Source organism: Rutidosis leptorrhynchoides, chromosome 8 (genome assembly GCF_046630445.1).
Source record: "Rutidosis leptorrhynchoides isolate AG116_Rl617_1_P2 chromosome 8, CSIRO_AGI_Rlap_v1, whole genome shotgun sequence".
Classification (NCBI taxonomy): domain Eukaryota; kingdom Viridiplantae; phylum Streptophyta; class Magnoliopsida; order Asterales; family Asteraceae; genus Rutidosis; species Rutidosis leptorrhynchoides.
In genome coordinates, this window is record NC_092340.1 from 233568711 (window position 1) to 233572103 (window position 3393).

Genomic DNA, 3393 nt, shown 5'->3' on the forward strand with positions numbered 1-3393 from the left:
CCTCGCAACGAAATCAATTAATATGGAACGTTTTTAATCAATAAGAACGGGACATTTCAATAACTTTAGAGCAAGTATCCACAATGTTCGACGAAGTACCATTAACAGTCGTTCGCTCAAAAACATCTCCATGAATAGCCTTAACAATTGAAACCCAAAAATCATCCGGATTAAACAAATATCACCAATGCCACTTCAAGATTAACGCAAGATTAAATGCTTTTAAACTTCCTACATTTAACCCTCCATTAGCAAAAGAAGATAAAATTGTATTCCATTTCACCCATGCCATTTTATTTGTTGAGTTATTACCGCCCCAAAAAAATCTTGAACATATCGATTTGAGCCGTTTGAAAATCATTTCCGGGCATTTGAAAACTGACATAAAGTAAATCCCGAGGCTTCCCATGACCGATTTTAAGAGCGTAAGTCTACCACCTACCGAAATCGAAGTAGCCTTCCAAGTGGATAGTTTTGAGCGGAATTTCTCAACCAACGAGTCCCATTTGGCCACTAACTTCATGTTATTACCTATAGGGATACCCAAATAATTAGTGGGAAAAGAGCACGTACGGCAGCCTGCAATACTCGCAAAAGCGTTAACTTCGCTATCAACGACACCAACACTAAAAATGTGAGATTTAGAAATATTAATCCTTAAACTCGAAACCAAGTAAAATAACTTGAGAATACGAAGTATGTGATTAAGTTCACGACTACCCTATTCGGAAAAAATAATGACGTCATCTGCGTATAAGAAGTGTGATAAACGGACATCACTAGAACCCACTCTAATACCATGAATATAATTAACCTCCATGGCCCGATGAAGAGCTAGATGTAAGACTTCCATAATGATGATGAAAATAAACGGGCTAAGAGGATTACCTTGCCTTAAACCTCTTTTAATCGGGAATTCACAAGTCGGAGAACCATTAACAAGCACGGATGTTCTAGCCGAATTCAAACAACCGATGATCCAACCGCACCAAGTAGGACCGAAACCTAAAGAAGAGAGCATGAACATGAGATAATCCCAGTTCACCGAATCGTACGCCTTTTCGAAGTCATCTTTAAGGAGTAACATCTTTCTATTCGATATTTTATACAAAGACATAATCTCACTTAGCATTAACGGACCGTCAAGAATCTGACGACCCGCTATGAACGCCGATTGAACTGGGCTAATTAACTTATCGATCACGTGTGCAAGGCGATTAGAGAGGACTTTCGTTACAATTTTATAAAATAAGCTGACAAGTGAGATCGGTCGAAAATCATTGAAAGTAATCGGGTTGCACACTTTCGGAATTAAAGAGAAAAAGGCAGAATTTTCCCCTGATGGCATAATTGATGTCAAGAAAAACTCACGGGTGCCTTGACAAATATCATGATTCAAGATGTCCCAAAAATGTTTGATGAACCGTAATGAAAAACCATCTGGTCCTGGGGCTTTAGAACTACCACAATCCAGACTGCACGTTTGATTTCCTCATCATCAAAGGATTGTTCTAAAAAATTAACGTCTTCGGAGGTGAGAATATAATGTGGTTGGATCGAGTTGAAAACAGCCTCGGAACCACTCGAGCCAAATTTCTGTTTAAAAAAGTCATAAAACAAATTCTTAATCGACGATGGGTCTACAATCCAGTTGCCGTCCATCATTAAACCTTGAATGTGTTGTTGACGACGTTTTAACTTTAGCGTCCGATGAAAAAACTTGGAGTTTTCGTCTCCCTCAACATCCCATTTAATATTTGCTTTCTGGAGAGAATCGAGGGAAATAAAATGGGAAATATCAACTTTTTCTTTAAACAGACGATTCCTTAGTTCCACAAAATCAGATATAGCACTACCAGCATCAATGGTAACATCAAGGGCCTGAATTTGATCCGAAATAACCTTAAGACGAGTAGCTTCGGAGGATCTAGAAGAAATAATCCAAGCCTTTAACTTTTGAATCAACATCCTCATCTTAGAAACAACATTAAGATTCGAAACAGATGATAAATCAGCCCATGCGTTCTTAACGACATCATCAACGTCACGCCTTTCGAACCACGAATCAAACACTTTAAAATATGTCAGACCAAAATCAACTTTATCTTGCATTAACGAAATGGGAGAATGATCGGATAAGCCGCGAGCCATGACTTCACCTTTTAGATCGGCTACACCTTCAAGAACATTATTAGTGATAATAAATCTGTCAAGTTTACTAAACTGAGTACCTGATTTATTTCTCCAAGTGAATTGAAGACCACCTAGAGGAACTTCATAGAGAGCATTTGAATCAATAAAATGATTAAAAGCACTTGCATCTAAAGGACAGAAAACGGTGCCATTTCTTTCCGCTTCATATCTAACCGCGTTCCAATCACTGAAAAAATGTACTCCCCAACATTCGAAGACATAAAATCCATTAACTTGTTACACAAAAGAATTTTATCATTTAAATGTTGTGGGGCGTAGACATTCACCATAAACACTTCGATGTTTTCTCGAATCCAAAAACCCTTAACAATGACAAAATGATCATCGCTCCATATGGCACTTCTAACGAATGCATTAGGATCCCATAAGGAGATAATACCTCCGGAGAAACCACGAGCCAAACTTAACGCAAAATCAAAATTATGATTGCCCCAAATAGAACGTAAACGAGCAATTTGAAGCCGAGTCATCTTTGATTCTTGAAGCCCGAGGAATTGAATATTAAAAGAAGAACATAACTCGCGTAATCAATTCCTTTTTTGGAATAGTTTCGACCCGCAACTATTAACAGAAATAACCTTCAATGGAAACTAGTAGTAAGAATACGATCCACAACTAAACCACATCTTTTTAAATTATAACCAAGCATATCTCCTACCTCAGCTAGATCGTCAAACTCATTATTTATCCCACTACCATAAATCTGTTGATTCAAACAGTCAACAGATGTTCCTGACTCAACATTATTTTGACACTCACATTGCAAGGTAGTAAATCCAGGAGGGCAAGTATAACTAAAACTATTACACCGAATAGGTTTAGTAGCAATGGAATGCTGTGAATCTGATTGCATGCCATCACCATCATTATTATCCGAGACATTATCAACAGATTGTTCTCTAATGTTGACCCCAGCGAATTCTTGAAACGGGTCAGAATTATGTATCGAATCTGAATCTGAATTGACACTAAACAAGTCCTCATTTTTTGTTTCAACCGAATTCTCATTTGAAACGTCTAACGTTGGATCAATGTTGAACGTCCACGTACCTACTTCTTTGAATTGAACCTCCACGTCAACCCCATTAATGTCGAATACCTCAGACCTGGAGATGACTTTTTTGTCATCTGTAGCTATACATGCACGACCCACTGACAATGGCAGGTTACAGTTTGCTT

At 38.0% G+C, this 3393-nt stretch overlaps 1 protein-coding gene across 1 annotated transcript; it reads right to left on the minus strand.

Annotated features, from left to right (window-relative positions):
- Window positions 1-1395: 1395 nt before the first annotated feature.
- On the minus strand, window positions 1396-2684 carry LOC139864036 (uncharacterized). Its single transcript, XM_071852623.1, has 2 exons — window positions 2488-2684; window positions 1396-2380 (listed from the first exon to the last, which is right to left on the minus strand). Exons 1-2 carry the CDS (start codon window positions 2682-2684, stop codon window positions 1396-1398), a joined length of 1182 nt encoding a protein of 393 aa, XP_071708724.1.
- Window positions 2685-3393: the final 709 nt, after the last annotated feature.